Here is a 22,691-nt window from a genome sequence, read left to right on the forward strand (position 1 = left end):
TAAACGCTCATTTTCCCCCTCCAGCACCACCCCGTATACTCCCAGACGCTTACACCCTATTATTCACGATTTTTATAGGTACTATAGGTGTACTAATGTACACGAATTTGTGACTGCACGGATTTTCCCGTAATTTTTCTATGTTGACTGGACTATATGAGGAGGCGTTCATTATATATTCGCCAACGCGAATCGATATGATTCATGTCAACCGCTTTCTACGTGGCGCGACTCAGGGTATAAAAGATTTCGGCGCTTTTCTTTTTCATTCAAACACGATTTCAACTTAATCCAATATCTACAGCTGAATAAAAGGGCGAAGCGTTTTTATTTTCACGCCAAAGCCATGAGATTACAATGTCCAGTTGGTGCCACTGTTACAGCTGATCTGAAGACGCTACGCTTTATCTGTGTTTATGTTACGGTCGATTCCCGTTGCTTGATAAGGAAGTACAGTGCTCATTGTGAGCGAATGAGTAATACTATTGTCTTGTGACTGTGATGTCAGTGGATGGGACAGGCATAGTGAAGCACTAGCGGAATCATTGTGAATTAAACTGTGAACGAGTTACAATGGCCTGGACAAAATATCAAATTGTGCTTGCCGTCGTTCTGGTAGTCACTGGATCCATCAACACACTGACAACAAAGTGGGCTGATCGTATGACAGCGAAGGGCTCGGACGGCGTGGAAAGAAAATTCGATCATCCATTCGTGCAGTCATGTGCCATGTTCCTTGGTGAAATGTTATGTTTATTAGCCTTTGAAATTATTTCTTGCATTTATTATTCAAGAACTGAAAACGTCGAAGAACCGTCAATTTTGAGAGGTCGAAGGGATTATAATCCATTTGTTCTTCTTCCACCAGCATTATGTGATATGGTAGCAACGTCAGTGATGTACATAGGACTCAACCTTACGAATGCATCATCCTTTCAGATGCTACGTGGTGCAGTGATTGTATTCGTTGGGATATTCTCCCGCATATTCCTACATCGCATATTGAGTATTCGTGAGTGGATTGGAATACTATTTGTTATTCTTGGTTTGGTGGTTGTAAGTTTGTCAGACCTTGGCAGCGACTCGTCAGGTAGCACAGGTGGTACAACAAATGTCATATTAGGTGACGTTTTGATTATTGGTGCCCAGGTTATAGCAGCAACACAAATGGTTTTGGAAGAAAAGTTTGTTTCTGGACTTGATATACCACCTATGCAAGCAGTTGGCTGGGAAGGAGTCTTCGGTTTGGTGATAATGGGTTTGCTTCAGATTCCATTTTATTACATTCACGTGCCACCACCGTTTAGTGACAATGCTAGTTCTAGTTTAGAAGATGTACCAGATGCATTTGCACAGATGGCTGATAACAATCTTATACTTGTTGCTCTGTTAGGCACAGTTGTGAGCATTGCATTTTTCAACTTTGCTGGCATCAGCACAACTAAAGAAATTTCTGCAACTACAAGAATGATTTTGGATAGTGTTAGAACACTTGTTATCTGGATTGGTTCAGTATCTTTTCGGTGGCAATCATTCCACTACCTGCAAGTAATTGGTTTCATTATTCTTCTTCTGGGGATGTGTCTTTACAACAACATACTTGTTCCTCAAGCATTTAACAAAATTAAAGCCATGATCTGTAGGAGACAGTCATCAAATGCTGACTTAGAAGATCCTCTTGTTTCTAATCAGCCAGCTGATGCACACGAAACTGGTGCAATCAATTGATACTGAGGCTGAAATTAATTTCAAATTTATTTCATATGTATGTATATTTATTTGTTTTCATATATATTTTTGTATGTTCTGATAGACTTTACACCAAAGCTATGTCTTTTGTACACCCTGTGATAAATGGCATGCATGTGTTAGTTGTTAATGTTTAGAAACAAGTTAGTGTTCAGTGACATTACTGAACTGTAAAACTGCAGAGATGTAAAAGTCTGAAATTAATTGTTACAACTTAAAGTGAAGACCAGTGATGAAATGTGAATATGTGTACCTGGAATTTATTCATTCAAATGTCAAGAAAAAGTTGAGTGTTTTCAACACAGCTGTCTGCCATCCACAGTGGGGAAAATTATATCAATTAAATTTTATTTGAAGTTTATTTCGTCATTCCACAGGTTAACTGCTGATGCAGACACATGGAGCTTTGTGCCAGATATATATATAAAAGACCTTGGTATAGTTCCCAATTTTTAACATCATATGTAAAAGTGCTTTTCTAAATCAACAAAGTAGTTGGCATTTTGAAAAATCTTAAAACTCTCAAGGAGACAGTTTTATAGTAATACATAATTATTTTCCTGTTATTTCTCATTTGTTACAATACTGTTTCATATAGCTGACTTTGTGTAGGATATCATGTTTCCATTGATTTGTTGCATAAGACTCTTGCTAATACTTTCAGCTGTTCATAAAGTTATTATGCCAACATGGCATTTCCTAATTAGTAATTAACCATGTTTTACTGGTCTATTTTATATTAAAAGAAAACTGTTTGGAGTCATTTGATACTGGCTTCAGGGTTGCTCTGTGTGTGTGTGTGTGTGTGTGTGTGTGTGTGTGTGTGTGTGTGTGTGTGTGTGTGTTGTGTGGTATTACATGTAATGATCTCTAGGGGGGGAAAAAGAAAGATTATGCTCTTAAGAAGTTCTTGCCGTCTATCCCTGTAGTTAATAATTGTTGTTATATAACTTACTGCAGAGTTGTATGAATAATAATTATGCAAAAAATGTTTATCCTTCTAAAGTAAGGGTTAAATTTATTCTGCAGTGACAAATAGCTGCTTTTATGTCTATACTGGTCTCTTGAAATAAAGTATTTTTTTGTAGTTGTTGTCTTTAAATCATCCTGTGCCAGGAAAGTGGGCTCTAGAGAACCTCCTTCCTTTTATAAAGGTCAAACAGACATTCATAATTTGGCAGTGCATAACAATCCTTCCATCCAGGCTACATGGGCAATAACTACAATCTATATTTTTTCTCCTATTAAATTTGAATTGTTTTTAAATGTTTGAAGTGTAAAAATTCAAGAATTTTGCCTACATGGAAGTTTCTGTGGGCTTCAGGTGTTAGTCATTCTTTAAACCAGATCGTTTTAGTGTAATCACATCGTTTCTGATAAATGTGTATGTTCTGCATAAATTTGTGATCTTAATATTAATAGTTTATTCAACCAAGGATCATTTTCAAATGTTGTAGGGCTTGCCAACTTAATGCATGGGGGGAAAATAAGTCACTCATACAGACACAAGAGTATATACACATGTATGAGGGGAAGAGAGGTGATCAGTTATGTCCTTTCTGAAGAAACTACCTGAACTGATTTAAAAAACCTAAATTGTGATGGCCAGACAGAACATGAGCCTCCATCCTCTCAACCCTGAAATTAGTCTCCTAACAAATACAGTATCACATTCGGTTAAGTCTAAAATACCATTGTCTTCTCTTTGTATGTTTCAAACGAAGTAGCTTAGTAAAGTGAAAAATAAAACTAATTGTTGACTGTTCATTTAGTCTGTTCTTGTTACCGTATGTGCCCCCCCCCCCCCAAATACAAACACAGTTGCAAATGACTTAAGGACCACAACAGTGCTGCCACAGCTCTGCTAAGTCTTCATGTGATCTTTCTGCTGTCTGAAAAACTGAGTCAGCATCCTCACATGCTGAGCGAGATTCTGAACTCTGAAAAATGACGAAAATCAGTTTTGATTGTTATTTGGTGTATTTGGGTCTGTTGATTACGTACTGTACAAGTATTGTACTAATAATACATTATAAGTCAAGTGAAATAATATAGTGTATATCAACTATGCTGCAATTACTGTACAGCATTCCATGTCATTTGTGATAAGTAACCAGCTCCCTACTTGCATGAATGGCCAATGAGAAATTGTGGCAAGCCACCAACTTGACCATCCAATTGCCAAACTTGGTGCACACCACAACACAAATGACTCCAACACCTACTTCACTACTAGGGCCATTTGGATACTCCCTTCCAGTACAAGTTTGTCTGAACTATACAGGTGGGAATTGCCCCTCCAATACAACTTTCACTCTTGCAGTTCCCCTGGTCTAAACCTCCACTACCTTGTTCCCACTGCCTGACCTTGCCTTTATCCTTTTGTCTTCTGTCCATACCACTCCTCTTTTGCACAAATTGTGCACTGCATTTTCCCATCACTCTTCCTCTCCTCCGCCTCTCCCATGTGAGCACTCCCCCTCTCCTCCATATTGATCCCTCTCCCTGCTCTCATGGTCCCTCTCCCTGCTCTCACCCCTTCCTTTCACCCACTTATTTTTCACTTTTCCCTCTCCCAGAGCCCCTTATTGCCCTTCCTAGACCTCTTTATGTTGTATTCTTTTCATCATGTTGTGCAGCCATGAAGACATCTGTCCACGACCTGTCTCTTTCCCACTACGCCCTGCTTGCATCCTCCCGTAGTCCACTCCCACCATCTCCATCAGCTCACGTAATTACTTCCCATGATAAGAGTAGCAATAAGTAATCGTACCGTGGCCACGGGGAAAAGCTCTAGTGTGAATGCTGTTTTCTGTTGGATGTTTGTGTGTTCCACGAAGTGCTCTGCAATAGGTGAGTTACTACCTTTCCCCCATTTTAGAGTATTACATGAATATGCAGTACATTGCATACACAGGATGTTCTTGAGAATAGTCCGATGCATTTTCTCTGTTTCAGCAGATATTTGCAGTTTTGGTTTTGCAGTATGTAACTGGAATCAGCACAAACAAATACTGCTAGTCAAGGATTTCATGCAATGCCCAACATCAGTGGAAAATATCAGTTTCCCATCACAAACAATATTATTTTTAAAGTGGAATTTTACATGCCCATTCAACAGAGTAGTTTCAAATTAGTCTAGTGCAATGTTTGTTTTATCTAAGCGTATTAACGGGGACAGTGAAAAACAAAGAATAGCCGTAACTCCAGCAGTGACAGCACTGCCTTGGTTGCGCTGGCTGCTACCAGCGTGCAGAAGCTCTGCTAAGTTGCTGCTGGTGTACTGATTACTCTTTGTCTTTTACTGTTCCCGGCAATACATATTGCTAAAACGAATAATACACTAGACTAATGTGGTGCTGCGTTATCAAATACACACACATCATTCCAATTTAAAAATTATTTTGTTTGTAATGGGAAACAGACCGATGCTGTCTGATGATGTTGGATGTTGTATGAAAGGTGTGATGCTCAAAATTTGTTCGGGCTGACTCCAGCAACACACTGCAAAAACAGAATTGCCTATATATGCAGAAACGAGAGAGAAAATGCACCTGATGACTAAGAGGAGGGACAGCCGGTATACTATTTTATGTATTTTCTAAGAACCATTGGTTGCTTATAAAATTTAAACCTGCAGTGTAAATAATAAAATTAATGAAAGTGCACTTTTCATCCTAATGACATACATAAACAAATAATTTATGTTCAAATTCAAATACAAAATTTTGTCTGAGAGTCCATATTTTATCCTAATGGCATAAAGAAATTTACATTTTATCATCATAATTTGAATTAAAATACAAAATTTTGTCTTCATGATGTATCATTTTTTCCGCTCTTTTAAGAATATGTTTTTAGCTAAGTGGTGTCCTCTGCTGTCACACTTTTTTGGGTGCCTTATAACTTTAAAAATTCATTCATCTTATAAAACGTTCGTCCTACAAGCAATGTTTATAATTTCCTTTTGAGTACGTGTACAGTATTAATTTCATTATTCATATTGATGGGAAGCTTATTGATTAATTTTATATCTGCCTCAGTAACTCCCCTGAGTACTTTTGAGAGAACTGCAGTGCATTTGAGGAAATTTTTCACTTGTCCTGTGAATGTCAGAATTTTTATTTAATATTTCCCTGTTGTTGGCTACAAGCCTCATCATTCATTGCATATGTTGACATGTAATGGTAAATATCCTAAGAGACTTGAAGAGACCCCTGCAAGATGTCTGTTAGAGACTCCATATATATTTATCTTGCTGCTCGTTTCTGAAGTTTGAGAGTTTTTGAATTCGTGCAACATTTCCCAGGAAGATTATACCATAGCAGAGTATAGAATGGAAATACGCAAAATGTGATGACAGCATTACTTCTCTCTCAACAAAATGAGAAATGGCTCTTAGTCCAAAGCATGTTGAGCTAAGTTTTTTTACCAGATGATCTATTTTGTTGTTTCCATCGTAGCCAACTGTCTATCTGGATGCCTATGAATTTTGTACGTGAGCTTTTATAAATTTTGTAATTGTTAATATCCAGTTCAAGAACTTGAAGCTTTTTATTTATTCTCTAAAACTACATCCTATTAGTTTCTGAAAAATTTGAGGTTACACTATTTGCTGTGAACCATTTGTGTGCTTGGTTAGTGACGGTCAGGACTGTATCCTGTATTGTGGAGTTGGGGGCCATTGACAACAATACTTGTATCATTAGCAAACATGAATGAGATTTATTAAAGTAATCTTATTCATACTGCGTACAATAACAAGCTTGTTTGTATGATTTTCACATAAGAAGTCTAACATTGTTACCATTTGTTGTGTGACAGAGATGTTTTAGTTCTCATTTTTGATTAACCACTGCTTTAAGTTCTCAAAGTAATTTTTAGTTTTCATTATGCATTACTTAAGATGTGTGCATTTTTACTGCCTTTTTAAAACAAATCTATTTTAGTTCTCTTACATCTCCTTGAGCAAATTTTGATGCCTAATAAAAATTCTGTTTAGATTTCGTAGTTTGTATTTCCATGGTAAATGTTAAGTCCAAACTGGCTATTGTTTGACAATAGTGTCTGGAACTATGTGCGACTTAATTACTAATGATGCATTACATGTGGGCACCTTTCTTATGTTCTTCGGCTGCTGTTAGATTATTTTTCTGGCTTTTGCCTGCATGAGTGACTGCCACTGTCAAAACTCATCCTGGTGAAACTTAAGAAAAACATCAGCAAAAGAACTGAACACAGAAGCCAGCAAATAATATATCTACATCTAAATCTGTACTCTGTGAACCACTGTGGATTGCATGGCAGACAGTACATCGCACTGTACTCGTTATTAGGGATTCTTCACATTTTAAGCATGAGAAAAATGGATGTTAAATACCTCTGTGTGTGTTTGTAATTAATGTAATAGTATCCTCACAATCCCTATGGGAGTGGTATGGAGTGGGTTGTAGTAGGTTAGCAAGTGTCTATGAAAGCCCCAGTAATTTAATACTTATGTAAGTTTACCCTGATTTTGTGCGTAGTGTAGTGGTAGATAAATTTAACTGAGGCAGTAAGGATACCTACCTCAGCTCAGTACAGCCGATAGTTACACAAAAAACAACCAAAAATTTACGTTCCTAGCTTTCAGAATAAATGTTCCTTCATCAGGGAGAAGAGAGGGGAAAGAAAGGGATGAAGGGAAAGTGGATTTCGTTACTCGCAACCCAGGTTATGAAGCAACAGGGCAAGGAAAACAGGGAGGGTAGCAAGGATGGAGGCCTGGTTGTCAGCGGGAAGCCAAAGATATTCTACTGTAAGTACTGTGCCAGCTTCAAACCAAAGAGGATGCATACAGAAGTAAAGAGGTATATAGTATAAAGATGTAGGATGAAAAGGTGCATGAATGGCTAAAGAGGAAAGGGAAAGAGCAGAAAACTGAAGAGTAAATGGGAGTCAGGTTGTTTAACGTAGGTTCAGTCCAGGGGGATGGCGGGATGAAAGGATGTGTTGGAGTGCAAGTTCCCATCTCCGCAGTTCAGAGGGACTGGTGTTGGGTGGGAGAAGCCAAATGGCACATACGGTGTAGCAGGTTCCTAGGTCCCTAGAATTATGCTGGAGGGCATGCTCTGGAAAATATTTATGTATGTATATATAAAACACTGAAAAAGAGAAAGTGTTTAGATGACAGATGTAAGTGATAGCTAACAAAAGGGACAAAACAATGAAGAATGTGGACCCTTTTGTTAGCTATCACTAAATCCACTTTCCCTTCTTCCCTTTCTTTCCCCTCTCTCCTCCATGATGAAGGAACATTTATTCTGAAAGCTAGGAACGTAAATTTTCGGTTGTTTTTTGTGTATCTATCGGCTGTACTGAGCAGAGGTAAGTACTGGGCAGCCCCTCTATCTCTTTGTTAGTATTTGTTTCACATCTTTATATGAGATTTTCAATTAATTATGCAGTAAGTATACCCAATTTTCTAAATTTTCCCTTTCACTGAGCTCTACTACAGCTTTTAGTTATTGTTCTTGTAGCCATTTGCTGCAATTTGTGAAAATTGTGTCCATTTTTTGTTGTGTTTTATCCACAGAAAAGAATCCCATACTATGAATTAAGTGTACATGGAAGTAGTATGTGACCACAAGAAACTGGCTGTTACACACTGATGGTAGGACTAAGACATTACAAGATGACGACATTCTCTTTGGTAAACTTTTCAGAATGTGAGGTTGTAGTCCAAGAAACTCTTTCTGTTCCTCACATTTCGTCCAGGACTGCTGGACATCCTCAGAGGTGCTCCTCTGCTGAGTCGTGCCGAGAGCGACATATATACTGAAGGCAAGGGGGGCATGGTCGAAGTAATACATGCTGAGCAGAGATAATCCTTGTCAGCAATAAAACTTAACTACTGATTGTTCTCAAAGATAAAATTGTCTAGCTATTCTGCGGGGCCACTAGCCATATGTCGCTAGGTTTAATTGCCTCCTCTTTCCTATTAAAATTATCCTGGTGCTTATAAATTTCAATGGTTTCTCTACATAGTCGTGGATAATAATTTGACATTGTAGATCAAATTTCTGTTTCAGAAAACTTCACTTTATGGTTTCCTGACTGAAGAGCGTGCTCTGCTGCAGCAGATTTCTCTATTTTTACTAGTCAACAAAGACTTTTGTGCTCTTTAGCCGTGTATTCACACTCCTCTTGGTAGTTCCAACATAAACTTTAACGCACTTGCATGGAATTTTGTATACACAGATGTCGGCAGAGGACGTCGTTTATCCTTCATGGATTGGAGTACTTGACTTAAGTTTCTTTGTTGGTCTAAAGACTGCTGAGATGACATGTTTCTGTAAACTCTTACCGATGTGATCCATTACTTTTTTAATAAAAGGGAGAGAAACTGTATTTTTCTGTCATTGTGGTTCATCTTTGTCCCTTGGTCTTTTGATCCTTGGTTGTAACATTCTCTTTACCTCTTCCCCTCAGTAGCCATTTTTCTCAAAGGCCTGCTTCAGATGTCTATTAGTAGACATAAGAAAAAGTCCGAAAATTACAAACTAATGTAGGAGCTACAAGCAATATAGTTATGCCTGATACTGTTGTTAACAAGTCTGAGAGTATTGTCTCAAGACGAGATTTCCGATCTTGCAGAATGCAGGAGGAGGAAACTCCTGTCACAATGCCCCCCCCACCCCCTGCCCCCTACGCTTCCAAGGTTGTCTCCAGGCCCTTGATGAAGATGATGAAGAAATTGATGAAATGTATGATGAGATGGAAGAATTTATTCAGGTAGTGGAAGGGAGACGAAAATTTAATAGTCTTGGGTGACTGGAATTCGAGAGTAGGAAAAGGGAGAGAAGGAAACATAGTATGTGATTATGGATTGGGGGTAAGAAATGAATGAGGAAGCCGTCTGGTAGAATTTTGCATAGAGCATAACTTAATCATGGTTAACACTTGGTTCGAGAATCATGAAGGTTGTGTACAGGAAGAATCTTGGAGATGCTAGAAGGTATCAGATAGATTATATAATGGTGAGACAGAGATTTAGGAACCAGTTTTCAAATTGAAGACATTTCCATAGGCAGATGTGGACTCTGACAAGGTTGCAGTAAGTACTGGGAGATGAAGAAGCTTGCACAGGATAAAGCAGCATCAAACCAGTCTCAGGACTGAAGACCACAACAACAATTTCACAAAAACAAAAAGAAAAAAATACTGTATATACAAAAAAAAACGAATATATTTATCTTCCTTCCACAGATTCTAGTGTAATTGTTTCCAAGAATAAGGAATAGGGGAAAAATCGTGAATCATATTTTAATCTAAAAATTGGTACCAGACTTATCTCTGGTATACCCAAGTGTCCACCACTTTGACATGTAGGAGATACTATGATGCTTTCACTCCTTTGGTAGTAATTAATAATGGTGGTAATTAAGAATGGAGTATTCTGTCACTCAATCCTGTAAATTATCTGAAACATGGGGACACAAACACTGGTTAGTACTGAAAGGAATAAAGTTCTTAGAACATCAAGTCTGTGGACATTAACTACATATTAGCAACAACTGTCAATATTCTTGCACAAATGTAACTACAAACACAGCCTGTCTGATAACTAAGAAATTTATACACAACAATCTTAAATGTATTGTGTGCACACAGACCTAATTTATTTTAATGCCACTGTTTGCTGTGTTTACTTTGGTCTGCAAGTTCTGCTACAGGATCAATTCATTATCTATACCACAGTATCCAGTACAAACAATAACACAATGCTCTAAGCTTCCAGTTTCTCATAAAAATATCTTACTTACCAACACAAAATCACACTTTCATTGTCATGATTACTCCATAAAATTTTCTTCCAAGGATAAGCAATGACAGATCTTGACATAGTCTAATATACCTGTGTGAACAAAGCAGTATAAAGTGCACCTGCTACTATGTCTGAAGTGCTATCTAAAAATGTGTGCCAATACCAAATTGGGTTAATTGCTTTTTTGCAAGCAGTTACGTTAATGGAGGCTACCAAAGAACATCTCTTGCCCAGACACAAATTCACAATGCCACTCAAAACCACCTCCTGCACACAGTTCTTCTCCTCCTCTCCAAAGGAATGAAGATGGAGAGCTCTACACACATGACACAGCCATGTATGAGGGTATTTCCAAAAGCAAAAGAAATGCTTGTTTCACCAGACAGTTTTATTTGAGATAATGAAACAAAATTAATTTGACAACATATTTTGACACCTTAGCTAGTTTCTGCATATTTGCTATTCAAATTTAAACATTTGTCATCATGCTCCATGAGCTCTCCTATGTCTCCTGTATACTGAGCTGCTGCAGAGTTATTGAAACAGTCACTAATATCCTCTTTTAGTTCACTGTCATTTTTGTAATGCTTTCCAGCCAATAAATGTATGGTAATTACTTGGGCCAGGTCTGTGCTATAAGACAGATTTTCAAGTACATCCCTCTTAAACGGCTGAAGCAAATTCTTCAACAACACAGCAAAATGTGGGCAAATGTTATCAAGAATAAGCACAATGCCACATGTTGGCAGTCCACACTGTTTTGAATGGTAGGATGTGATTTCGATTCAAAACTCTGTGGCCATAACATCTTTGGTCCTTAGCATTTGTATGCCTTTCTTTCATTTTGTTATGGGTCATGAATGATGCCAATCCACTGACTGGCATTTTGTTTCTAGACTTTTATGCAAAACCTATGTAGTAGTAGTAGTAGTAGTAGTAGTAGTAGTTTATTCATCCAGAGACAAAGTACATTGCATGGATTTCGTCAAAAAATACATAGTATCTATATACACACACATATAGGGTGAACAATACTAGACAAAATACAGATGTGCATAGTAGACTACATAACATAAGACCACATTGAAATAGCACGTACAACTTGGATTTTTTTATATTTATGTATGAGAAAGACTTTTTACATAGAATACACAGTTGATATTTAGATATAACACATATAGTTATAGCACTTTTGTACATATTATTTATTTAGATCATAGCAACAGTCAGATAAAAATTACTATTGGCACAGAGTACATAAATATAATTGTTTAGTATGAAGCTATTCCAGGTATTCTTTTACACTATAATAGCAGTTGGTCATTAAAAATTTGAATACTGCTTCTTTAAATGAAGACAATTTTTTTATTTCTTTTATCTTTACCGGTAGTTTGTTATACAATCTGCTTCCTTGCACGTTTGTTTGTTTCTGCGCCAAAGCCTTGTTAACTCTTTTTATATGAATGTCATTGCATTTTCTTGTGTTGTAAGTATGTAGATCCGAGTTGGATTGGAAATTGTTAATATTTCTTCTTACATTAATTATACTTTTCTGTATATAGAGGCACAGTAGGGGTAGAATATTCAGCTGTTTAAATAATTGCTTTGAAGGAGTTATCCTTGAACTGTTGGTAATTATTCTAACAGCTCGTTTTTGTAGAGTGAAGATGGTTTTGAGATTTTTCTTACTATGACCCCAGAAGGCGAGGCCATAGGTAATAGAAGAATGTATATAAGCAAAGTGAACAGTTCTGATACGTTCCTTACTACATACAAAGCTAATAACACGTAAAGCAAAGCAAGCAGAGCTTAACTTATGCAAGAGATACAGGATATGAGATTTCCAGTCTAAATTTTCGTCTATATGTACACCTAAGAATTTTGTGGTAGCAACTCTCACAATTTCTTTATTTTGTATTCTGAGATCTAGATCAGAGTGTGACTTTGCTTTCCTGTAATGGATATAATTAGTTTTAGAGATATTTATGGTTAATTTGTTCATTTCAAAACAATTTTGCAAATATTCTATAACTCTGGTTGCAGATGTTGGCAATACCCGGTTTATGTCAGTTACTACAATGTTTGTGTCATCCGCAAACAGGGTTATATGAGTAACATTTAGTGGAATCTTGATATCATGTATGTAAAGAAGAAATAGGAGAGGTCCTAGAACACTCCCCTGCGGTACCCCAACTGGCACAGTCTGAATATCCGATCTGTAAACAATACTTTGGTTTTTACTGTTTGTTGTTGCAATTTCTACTACCTGTTTCCTATTATGGAGATATGACTGAAACCACTTTTTGCTACTCCTCGTATACCGACATATTCTAATTTGTCTAGCAGGATATCATGTTGGACAGTATCAAATGCCTTTGAGAGGTCCAAATTAATTCCTATTGTACTGTTGTTCTTATCTAGCCCCATTACAATATTTTCAATGAACTGGGTGATGGCTGACTCTGTACTCATTCCTTTGCGAAAGCCGTGTTGGTTTACAGACAATAGATTGAATTTCTCGAGGTAATTTGTAATTATTTTTTTCATGACTGTCTCTATTACTTTTGAAAATACCGATAATAAAGCTATTGGTCTATAGTTTCCCACTTCATGTATATTGCCCTTTTTATACAATGGTTTTACTTTTGCAATTTGTAATCGTTGTGGAAAGACACCTTCTGAAAATGATATGTTTATGATGTGTGAGAGTGGGTCTGATATGACACTAGCACATCTCATCATGACTGAGCAAGGTATCTCGTCAATCCCTGAGGACATTTTATTCTTCATTGTTTTTATTATTCAGTTAACTTCCAATTTGTTCGTGGGAGGTAGCAATAATGAATGAACACTTTGTTCTTCTGAGATTGATGTTCTACTAATCTTAGAACAATTTTTACTGAGATTGATTGGACTATTTATGAAGTAGTCATTAATGTAATTTGCTAAAGTAAGATTTCTGACTAGCACACCTTGATCATCTTTTAAAACAGTCATCTGGATTTCTAACATTTTTGCTTGAGCCTGTTTCTTTTTTTACTACATTCCATATAGCTTTCGATTTGTTTGCTGACCCAGCAATTACACTGTCATTGTGCATTGTCTTGGCTTTTTTGATCACCTTCCTGTAAATTTTCTTGTATGTCTTAACATAATCTGTGAAGTGTTCATCTTTGTTATCTTTTTTGAGTTGGCTGATATGTTTTAGTGTTTGACTAGATGCTCTAATAGCAGGTGTTATCCACTGGCTTGTGTTCCTAGGCATGACATTGGTCTTTGTGAGCTTTTTTGGGAAACACATCTCAAATAGGGACATGAATGTACTAGAAAAAGCATTGAAAGATTCCTCGGTTGTTGTTTGTGCAAAGACATCTTCCCAGGTTTCATTAGCTAACAACTGGATGAAAGTATTCACTTTTTCTGTATAGAAGTACCTTTTGTATCCCCACTTATATTTTACTGCCTTGGGGATAGAGTAATTTATGTATGTTAATAGTGTATTGTGATCCGAAAGACCTAAGTTTACGTTTAGTGGCTCAGTGATACCATTCACAATATTTGTGAAAATATTGTCTAAAAGAGAAGATGACAGTTCTGTTGTTCTGGTGGCATCTGTAAAGAGTGGTTTCATGTGGAAGCTGTTGAGTATACTCAAAAGCTGTCTTTTTTCATCACTTTCAATTAACAGGTTAATGTTAAAATCTCCACATAAAAATAATTCCACTTCATTACTATAAAAAGTGTTTAATGCTGTTTCTCTCTCTTTTTTTTTTTTTTTTTTTTTTTTTTTTTTTTTTTTTTTTTTTTTTAAGAATATGTTTTTGTCACCCAATGGAGATCTACATATTGTAATGATAACTAGTTTTTCACTCTTCTCCTCAGTTTTTAACTCTATGGCACATGATTCAAAATGTTTTTCTATATTTAGGTGGTCCAATTCTGTTTTCACTTTGAACTGCAGTCCTACTCTAGAGTAAATGCATACCCCACCATTTTTAAAAACACTTCGGCAATAATGTGATGCTAAATTAAACTTGCTTATATTTATGAGACTTAATTCACTAGCCTTGCACCAGTGTTCAGATAAACAAATACAAGAGACATAAGCAAGATTATTTAAAGCTACTTCTAGATCTAGTACTTTGTTTCTGAGGCACTGAATATTCTGACACATTATCCTGACTGTTCTGCAAGTATTTTTTCTTTTGTCATTACCTGGTAATATGCTGCTTTTTCCATAGTAGTTGTGACTTATCTGCAAATTTTCTTGCTGATTTGTCACAATCTTCTCCTTTTCTTTGTCTGAAGCCATAAATAATCCTTATTTAATGATGTCGATGTACCTTGTCTTTGACTCCTCCTTTGGCAGTGTTGTGTTGCTGCAACTGTTGTTGATAGTTTTGTTGCTGCTGCTACTGTTGTTGTTGGTTCTGTTGCTGCTGCTGCTGCTGTTGTTGTTGCTGCTGCTGTTTCTGTGGCCAGAGGTGGTGGTGGTGGTAGTGGTTGTGGTGCTGACAGGATTCTTCGTGCTGTTGCTGCCTTTGATTCTTTTATTGGCACTATTTCTGTTGATGGTGGATCTGTTGTTGTAGTATCTGTTGGTTTTGCTGTTGTTTCTGCCGAAGGTTTAGTTGCAGTTACTGATTGTGGTTTGACCATTTGTGGTAATTTTACTGCTGCTAATGGTGATGATTTTGTTGTTGCAACTTGTGATGAACCTGCTGTAATTGATTTTTGTGGTGTTACTGTTACTGTCATTGATGGTGCTGCAGGTGTTTGCTGGTGCCTTTTTATTTCATCCAATACTTTTTGTGCTACAATTTTCTTCCCTAGGACATTCAAGTGAAGGCAATGAGAAGTGTGGAATCTCTGACCAATGCCACTAATATCAACAACACAAACATTTTCGAATTGACTGCATATACTGGAAAAACTCTCATTAGCAGCACTAATCTTTTTGTTCACACAAGACCAGCGTGGCAGATCATAGCGATGTGAAATGTTGACAAAAAGAGTGTTTGTATGAGACAAAAGAGCCAGATGCTTTTTCAATTCTGAACAGGCTTTAGAGGTTTCATTTTTATATACATCGTTAGAGCCACCAAACAAAGCTACAAACTCTTTTGAAGTCAACTTGATAATTTCATCAGTGTAAACATTCTTAATTACCTCCGAAAGGGAAGCCCCAGGCTTGACATAACTCGTAGATTTCACAACTGATGCCTCATTAACAAGAGAGGCTATTCCGCGCCCGTGGCTATCAGCTAGAATGTGCAGTTTTCCCATGTGATTATGTACTTTTTGCTGTGACCTAGGCATATGTTGACATGAATTGCGCGTAGGCCTATTCAGGGGAGCAGCAACGGCTGAAACATGTACCTGCGTATTTTCAAAAATATTTTCTGAAGCACTATCATCACTTATTTCGCTTAGCACTTCGTATCTGTTTCGTAATTGAATATGTGGGTTTAGTCTGGCCCTGTAGACATTGGTATCATATTTCCTTTCTGACGATGAATTTTCGTGTTTTTTCGGCGACGGATCAACTTTTGCACACCAAGAACAGAACTACGCCATTACTGCCTACTCTCCTGTACTTTTTACACAAGTTATGACTTATATTTTTGCTACTATAGTTAATGGTTCCTGAGTGGAGTTCACTGTGCGATTTATTTACGTCCGTTGTGTTCAGCTGCGGGGATTTGTTGCACTCGTGTTGTAAAAACGCGCGTATCTCTTCCACTAACACTGCAATGATATTGTTTGTGTAATCCACCTTATTAAGTTTTTGCACAGGATCTTCTCTGCTACATTTTGCGCATGTCTTGTCACTAGTAACAATCTAGTTCAAAAACTCCTTGTCATCCTTGTTGTACAAAGCGTGAAAAGTAAGTGCAGCCTCTATTCATCGTAATTTTTTTTTCACCTGTCAAAAAAAATCAAGGAATCTACTTAGCACACAATTTTCTATAGCCCAAATCACCACTAACAGTTCATAAAATTTGAGGAAACCGCAAATTCAGACCGGTCGATTTTTTTCCTCTATCATAGACTTTTGTTCATCAGTCACAACTGAAGGCCAGCCTGATCATTACTCACTGCAAACATACTCCACTGTTAAATATGATGCACCATTTTAGAATTGATGATTCATCCATCACATTCTACAACCTGTGGTCAGCTGCTTACAAATTACAGTATGGTGGACTTCTTCCTTTGCGTACGGAAACTTTGTTACACTACAAGCCTCACACTAGCTGGGATTGTTAATTTTGTTACACATTTCAAAATAGCACAAGTAAACAGTAAACGACTGCTTATACCCATTCTTAGTACCATACTGACGTCAACAATTATGGAGGCCTATGACATAGCCACAGGGGTGAAGGTGAGAATTGCATGGCTCATCAAACCAAAATGTTCTTTGCGTTTAGAATGACCCCTGTATACCAAGAGTACCAATGATTTGCATTTACATAGAAAGACTTCAGAAAGCCTGTGACAGAGTGGGCAACAGAGTAGCAGCTGTTCTCTAACACCACTAAAACACAGGCAGCCACCATCTACAGATAGCCTCTGTACTGTCAGCCAAGCTGTAGTTGGTAAACATGCAAGGCACTCCAGTTGTATGACACTTGATAGGGGCCTCAGATGGTGCCAACAAACCATCGAGCTGTGAACAAATGCACTGGATCGATCATGGTCCTTTTCATGCTGCTAAATTTCACATTGATATTTCACCAAGGATGGGCACCATCTGCTAGGTACCCTACAGTCCTGTACTGGACTGCTCAGCAGTAGTGTGGAGTAACACAACTGAGACATGATTTGACCACAGCACTGCTTCATTACGTAGTGGATGTTCCACTTCTGCAGAACAGATTCTGTCAGTCAGTGCATAATTTCTAAGCAAAAGCAAGAAAGTAATCGCCACAAACTAATATACATCCTAGGTATGACAGTACACAGGCCAATTTAGACGAGGTGGCCAGCCCTACTGCAGGAATAAGTGTGTGGTGTGATACCAAAACTGTTTAAGAGTGGCATTTGTTTCTTGACTATTCGTTAAATAATTTTTAATCTCATCCACTTGTTCACCCAACTGCTCACACACTTGAAAATCACTCATATAGTTTTAGGAACCATGGCATGAGTACACACAACCAAGAAGTGGATAAAACAAATTTGAGTTAAGGCATAAATGACAGCACAGCCATAAAATGTGTAGTTATTATTTTGTTCATCTTTCTATATTTTAAGTTCATTGATTGCAGGAGAAACCCATCTAGGTAAGAACTACTTCCCAGAGGGACATGTAGAGGGCAACGTGGAGTGGCTTGGCAGATTTCACCCAAACTTTGCATATAGTCTGTAAGCAATCATTTGCCTTCATTACAGTTAAGAAAAATTATTGTTTGTGACCACATTAGAGTTTACGTGTTCGTCCCAGCTATATTTTGGGTTAATGTGTTTTCGGCATTTATTACTGTCTTGGTATCAACCACAGACAATATTATTTATTTATTCATGTATTGTAAACTTAGTAGACCCTTTGTGAACGATGTGAAGCTTCTACAGTTCTTCCTGTGGTTCTTCCACAAGACCATTTTCTTGCTCAGGGCTTTCTTTATTTCATCTGTCCACTTTGTACCAGTCTTTTTGGCTCTTGTCTCTGGCTGGACTTCCCACTTGTCTATTTTGCTTCGGTAGATGTTACGGTCTGTAGTGTTCTGAATGGTAAGTTGAGCAGCAGTAAGGTTTCTTCGTACTTGTTCAGACCATGTCATACCTTTAAGGTTTTCAGTGGCTGTGAGTATCTGGCGGGTGAGTATACGCTCAGGAAGTGTGTGAATGTGTCCGTATTTGAAATTTCCTCTGTGGTTTTGTTGGTATGCTGTCTATATCCAGCTTTAGTTTTTCATGGTCCAAGGATTTTCCTAATGATCTTTCATTCTTCTTTTTGTAGATTTTGTAGTGACAAGGTTTCTGCTGCTTATAGCATCTCTGGTTTAATGACAGTGCTGTAGTGCCTGATTTTTGCATGCATGGACATGCACTTTTTGTTGTAAAGTTGGTGTGTTCGACCTAGGCTCTCTTTAGTTTTAGAGGGGCTGGCCAGTACTTACCTCAGCTCAGTACAGCCGATAGAAACACAAAAAACAACCGAAAATTTAAGTTCCTAGCTTTCGGAATAAATGTTCCTTCATGGGGGAGGAGAGAGGGGAAAGAAAGGGATGAAGGGAAAGTGGATTTAGTTACTCACAACCCAGGTTATGAAGCAACAGGGAAAGGAAAACAGGGAAGGTAGCAAGGATGGAGGCACAACCATGCCTTGGCCTTTCTGAACATTACTGTCAGATGCCCCAGCTCTCAGCTGATGTACTGGTACAACTACAGAGTGGCAAGTTGTTTGGTTATATTTTCCTGCTTTTTCCTCATAGTATATTTATTAAATTTCATGCATGTTTCTCTATGTAAGAGGTTTAATCTCGCATTTTTGTAAGTGTAAATTCATTCAGTCTGTACCAAAATAGTGCTCACTGAACAGCCAGCTACATAGCTCATTAATGCATCAGTGTCCTTTGGCAACACATCAAGAGGGTAGCGAGTTGCATACCTAGAATTGTCTGATTTTATGATTCACTTCTTCAGTTAGTGTTGCTAGGATGTGTGATTGCCATGTGTGGAGGCAGGAGAGGCTGGCCGCAGCTGAATGTGCTTTTGGCTGCAATCAGTCTCTTTCAGCTGCTGCCTCGAGGTGTAGCGGTGGCCGAGTATCTGGCACATCGCATGGGACACCTCAGGTGTCACACATTTTGCCCATGGGCTCTACTTCCGGGGCACCTCCTAGTGCATCCGACACAGTGGAGCTACTCTCACAGCAGGGTGAGTGGCAGGTGGTAATGTGTTTGCATCACTCGAGGCAGAGGGCCAGTGTGGAGACCGGTAGCCTGGCCTCACCCATTCACCCTGCAAGTCGACAGCCCCCCCCCCCCCCCTTCAGCAGTGTACGAGCAGGCACATTGGGAGAGGGGTTTACTAGTTTTCTGGAGCCGAGCAGCAGGCGATCATTGACCTGATGGTGGCGACTGACATATCACACAAAGAACACATCGCACGCAGTGCAACCCGCCAATACTAGCTTACCCTCATTCTCGCCTCTGAGGTCTCCCGCTCCGGTAATAGCACCAGAACCAGACACCCCAGAAGCCACACAAAACACAGAAGACGGACCATGTCAGCAGGTTGGTCCACGCCGCAAACAGACCACTTCTACACCAACAAGTCAACCTCTTCCTGGAAGGTGGTGAGTGGGACGGAGAGTGCGGCGGGAGCAGCCGCATCGTCCACCGCTTGAGCTGCCGCCCTGAGGCGAGTGAAAGGATGGGAGTGGCAGGGAGGATCAGACATCTTCCTAGTGTAAAGGATTATTTATTGTTAGCAGGAGGGGTCACAGACGGACCCAGATGTTTCCACACCATGCTCTCCTGCTTCGATTACAGTATGAAATTCAATATCCATGTTTCATCATCATGTGATCCTGAAAATTGTTACTCTCATTGGCATATTCTTACAGATGATTCAGTGAATCGATCATTCTCTTGCCTTTCATCATCCAGTTCAATTGCTTAGGCACCCACCGATATAAAACCTTCCAGTGCCCTAAGGACCCACAAGCAACACTGAAACATTCCCATGCAAAATGTCAAGCTCTGGGGAAATGTTCTTGAAGTGCACACACTGATACACTTTCACCTTAGCATCCGACAGGAAATGTTGTTAACTGTCAGTGATGAATGTAGCCCCGCTGATTGCTCATTGTCATGCAAGTCTTCATGGCCTTTTGCAAACTAACATGATGTCCACCTCACACTTTGCAAAACAAGACACTTTTGCCCATATGTGGGCTGCATTTTACCGTGGATTTTGAAGGACTTTCATCCCTTGCTCCATAGAAAATGAATCGTATTTCATTGCTCATATGCCATGGATGTGAGAAGGACAACCACCATCTTCAACAGTTGACAGGAGGGCCATGCCTTGGAACTACTGGCAATAAGGGTGGGCTGGTCCAAGAAAGGTCCACTGCTGGGAATGGATATTTTGACTTCACATTTACAGCTGTATTTTGGGTAAAAGGATAGAAGCAAATATTTTCTGGTTCACTCTAGTAGATGGATAACTGTGGGTATTAAAAAGTCCTCCTAGACACTTAAATTTCACAGTTCTTTACAAAAGCACTAAAGATTATAATGATTGGGCAGGATGTGGTAAATGAACACTGAGCACACAGAGACGAAAAAGTATGCACTTCAACATAAAGAAGGAACACAATTCTTTCAGTGCAGGTGTTTTTCCAAAGTGCTTTAGCATGCACAAGAAAGGTAATGCAGAGAATATTGGAAACTACAGACCACCTTCACTACTATATACATTATTAAAGATAATGTAATCAGTAATGTAGGATAGACTAATGAGTTACATGAATAAATATACCCTTTTTAATGAAGCACAGTTTGGTTTCTGAAGTGGGAGAAATGCGATATTGGTTATTACAGAAGCTCTTTACACGGGCGATTTATCACAGGCATATTGTCAGACTTGTCCAAGGCTTTTGACTGTGTTAACCATAAAATACTACTACACAAGCTAGAAGCAATTTGTGTAAGAGGAACAGCAAGTGAGTGATTTCATCTCACACATCTTCTGCTGAAGGTGTAACGTTTGTGATTGGACAGTATGTAATAAATTAACATTGAACATAAAGAAAACAAACAGTATGCTCATCAGCATGAAGCAGGAACACAATTCTGTCACATTAAGCATAGGTGATAAATTTATAAATTGTGTACAAGCACAAGATTTTCAGGGATCAATATTGAATGACCGACAACATGGAATGAACACATAAAGGCACTGAAAAAAAGAATGTCATCTGCATATTTTGCTCTTAGGATTTGATCATCTGCTTGCACCAGCCAATGTCTTGTTGTGACATATTATTCTTACATTCACTCAGTCTTAGCTATGGGATTCTTTTCAGGGGATTGAAGGCACTAAAGATGTATACAGTTTCTAAACTGCGGAAAAGGGCCTAAGAATAATAACTAGAAATAGTAGTTGGGTACACTTTAAATAATTCTTAAAAACTGGATTTCCTTACTGTTCCAAGTGAGTACATCAACAAATCTATTGTGAATATCAAGGAAAACATCACAAAGCATTTCAGTAAGAGCTCTATTCTCAATCACGGAACAAGAAACAATCTGGACTTACATTTACCAAAGAAAGACAAATAAACAAACTCACAACAGTATTTTTTTTTTTTTTCGGAATAAAATTATATAACAAATCCCCAAAGGTAGGGAAACATATTATTAAAACGTGTTTTTAAAAAGGCAGCTAAAAGTAGTTCATACTACACAGTCAGTGGTTACTGAGAGTATTTAGAGTAGTGGGTTAATAATGAAAGGGAATAACTACATCACCTCAGAGCACTATAATACTTTTGCAAGAAATCGTATGCCAAGATCTACAGCACATGTAGTAGTGCCTAGCCGTTCTCCTGAGTTCAGCATTTCACTCATCATAGGGGGGGGGGGGGGGGGGGAGAGGAGACACTGGCTAAGTTTCTTCAGGCTGGCTGCAAGGAAGTTATGGAGATGTGTATGACACGTAATAGTCATGGAGTTGGTTTTCCAGATAGGTAGAAGAGAGCACAGGAGGCATGGCAGCAAGATCAAGGTCAAGATGTCACCAATGGATGAAACACTGCAGTCATTAAGACACTGGCCTCATATTCTGGATGATTGTGCTTGTTCTGTCTGGGCATCCTGATTTAGGTTTGTCTTTGGTTTTCTTAAGTCACTTTAGGCAACTTCCAGGATGATTTCTTCATCAAGGCTATGGCCTACCACCAGTCCTACCCTCTTAAAGCATCCTTGCATTTTGTGTGTGTCTGTGTCTGTATATTTTCTAAGCTATTGATTTTCATTGTTTTATGGTGGCAAATCCCATGTAATTATAAGATGAGCCCTGGATGAGTGAATAATAAATAACATACGGTTCTGACCTTGCTCAGTTGTTAGCATTGGGTCAAAGTATGCCAGACATTCTATTTACAGGTCAACACAAT

General features: G+C 38.4%; 1 protein-coding gene across 1 annotated transcript; it reads left to right on the plus strand.

Moving 5' to 3' along the window:
• Positions 1–271: 271 nt before the first annotated feature.
• On the plus strand, positions 272–2,832 carry LOC126270768 (solute carrier family 35 member F6). Its single transcript, XM_049974097.1, has one exon. It carries the CDS (start codon positions 574–576, stop codon positions 1,726–1,728), a length of 1,155 nt encoding a protein of 384 aa, XP_049830054.1. The 5' UTR covers positions 272–573; the 3' UTR covers positions 1,729–2,832.
• Positions 2,833–22,691: the final 19,859 nt, after the last annotated feature.

Source organism: Schistocerca gregaria, chromosome 1, assembly GCF_023897955.1.
Source record: "Schistocerca gregaria isolate iqSchGreg1 chromosome 1, iqSchGreg1.2, whole genome shotgun sequence".
Taxonomy (NCBI): domain Eukaryota; kingdom Metazoa; phylum Arthropoda; class Insecta; order Orthoptera; family Acrididae; genus Schistocerca; species Schistocerca gregaria.